This window comes from Otolemur garnettii, unplaced genomic scaffold (genome assembly GCF_000181295.1).
Source record: "Otolemur garnettii isolate 467f Iridium unplaced genomic scaffold, OtoGar3 scaffold00109, whole genome shotgun sequence".
Taxonomy (NCBI): Eukaryota; Metazoa; Chordata; class Mammalia; order Primates; family Galagidae; genus Otolemur; species Otolemur garnettii.
Window position 1 is genome coordinate 1998084 of NW_003852504.1, and position 2556 is coordinate 2000639.

The 2556-nt window shown below is 37.1% G+C and overlaps 1 protein-coding gene across 1 annotated transcript in view; it reads right to left on the minus strand.

The window, feature by feature from the left end:
* The window catches only part of ZNF280C (zinc finger protein 280C), a 48192-nt gene extending 47673 nt beyond the window's left edge, over positions 1–519 (minus strand). Inside the window, exon 1 of the mRNA XM_003796970.2 lies at positions 432–519. Within this exon, the coding sequence (XP_003797018.2) occupies positions 432–462 (31 nt within the window). The 5' untranslated portion in view covers positions 463–519. The remainder of the gene's footprint in view (positions 1–431) is intronic.
* Between the last annotated feature and the right edge of the window lie 2037 nt (positions 520–2556).

Sequence of the window (2556 nt, forward strand, 5' to 3'; positions counted from 1 at the left end):
CAAAGTGAGACTGTCTCAAAAAAAATGTAAAATAGGAGGGAGGGTGATTGGTGGGATCACGCCTAGGGTACATGTGAATCTTTCTAAATGTAGAATATAAACATCTTAACACAATAACTAAGAAAATGACATGAAGGCTATGTTAACCAGTTTGATGAAAATATTTCAAATTGTATATAAAAACAGCACATTGTACCCCATGACTGTATTAATGTACGCAGCTGTGATTTAATAAAAAAAAGTAAGATAAAAGCAGTATAGACAATAGTACACAATGTATACACACAGCATCTGGCTATAGAATTCAACACAATGCAGGTATTTTGTTTTTAAGAAAATGAGCCCACCCCATCTCTAACATTTTCTCTTGAAGAAAGTTTATCAGTACTAAAGCCACAAGTATTAGTATCAACTGCAGCAGCAATACTTACGTTTTGGTTGAAGAGATCTTTTGTCATCCATGAAGCCACAGGATCACCTAAGTACCAACACATGGCATCAATCAATTCTATGAGTCACTTTAAGTAACACCAAATACTGAAACATTAAACTTGGGGTCCAGAATCTTTGGGTCTAATTTCAATCTCCAGGAAACTTACCACGTAACTCCAGACAAGGTAGTAAGTTTGGTCTGTTTTCTACCTACCCTGTAAAATAAAGATATCCACTATTGCTGTGGATTTTACTAAATTAAATATGTATTTTTAATCTTTTCTTCTATAAAAATCTCACCTTTTGAATTTGATACGTTTGATATACAGACATATAACTCACTTTCCATAATTAGTTTATTCCTGAATAAATGCAAATTTAGTAAATAAAATGTTGAATGTATTAAGCATTTACTACTTTAAAAAATATGATGAATTATTAAATTACAGATAAATTTCAGAAGGCATCCTTATGTAAAAACATAATAAATCTGTTCTAGGAAATCTGAATTTTGAAATGCTAAGTGACATTATTCCTTTACTATTACCTATTGTTCACATTTCAGAAATATATGCTTATTATTGTAAGAAAACACACATTTATATTTTTGATTTTTTTACCCAAAAATAACTAAAAAGCAACAGAAAATTACTTGGATAATTTTCATCATATCTTAATTCATTAAAAAATTACTACTCAGGCTCGGTGCCAGTAGCTCAGCAGCTAGGACGCCAGACACATATACTGGAGCTGGCAGGTTTGAACCCAGCCTGGGCCTGCCAAACAACAATGACAACTACAACCAAAAAATAGCTAGGTGTTGTGGTGGATGCCTGTAGTCCCAGCTACGTGGGAGGCTGAGGCAAGAGAATCACTTAAGGCCAAGAGTTTGAGGTTGCTGTGAGCTGTGATGCCACGACACTCTACCTAGAGCGACAGCTTGAGACTCTGTCTCAAAACAAAAAACAAAAAACACTACTCACTGCCTTCCCAAAGTGCTAAATTCTAGGGGAAAAAGCAAAGGTAAATAAGTTATAGTCCTTGCCTTTAGAACAGTGGTTCTCAACCTTCCTAATGCCACGAATCTTTAATACAGTCCAAAGGGGTAGCGACTCACAGGTTGAGAATAATTGCTTTAGAAGTTTACAATCTAATATATCAATGGTTCTTTGGGCTTTTAAAAAAGCTGTTACATTATCAGAAAACATTTGCATTGCTTTATTTATTTATTGTAGAGACAGACTCTTACTTTATCACCCTGGGTAGAGTGTCCTGGTGTTACACAGCTTGCAGCAACCTCCAACTCCTGGGCCTAGGTGATTCTCTTGCCTCAGCCTCTCGAGTAACTGGCACTACAGATGACTGCCACAACGCCTGGCCATTTTTTGTTGCAGTTTGGCCAGGACTAGGTTTGATTCTGCCACCCTCAGTACAGGTGGGCCAGCACCCCACCTGCTGAGCCACAGGTACTGCCCATGCATTGCTTTATTTAAGACAAAAATTTGCATTCTGGGCTGGGGTGAGGTGGCTCACATCTGTAATTTTAGCACTCTGGGAGGCTAAGGTGGGTGGATTGCTCAAGCTCAGGAGTTCCAGACTAGCTGGATCAAGAGTGAGACCCTGTCCCTACTTTAAAAAAATTAGAAAAACTAGCATGGTGTCATGGCAAGCGCTTGTAGTCCCAGCTACTCGGGAGGCTTAGGCAAGAGGAACACTTGAGCCCAAGTAAGAAGCTGCTATGAGCTGTAATGATGCCATGGCCCTCTACCCAGGGTGACAGAGTGGGAGACTGTCTCAAAAAGAAAGAAAAAAGAAAGAAAGAAATTTGTACTCTAGAGTTCTCATGCACATACCACGAAGTCTAAATACAAAATAAACACTGTTAAAAACAACTATTTTAGTTATAAAACAAAAAGGGTCAAAATTAGACACCAAAAATCTAAAGTAGGATTTACAGAGCTAATTCCATCTCCACATTTTTCTTTATTCTCAGACTGACCAAAGCAAACTTTCTCTAATTCCAAGTTATCTGGACTCAATTAGTCTAAAGGAAAACTATTACTTTAATTCTGCAAGAAGTTACTATAAGTCTCTGGTGCAAACTGTACTTTTTTTTTTTTTTTT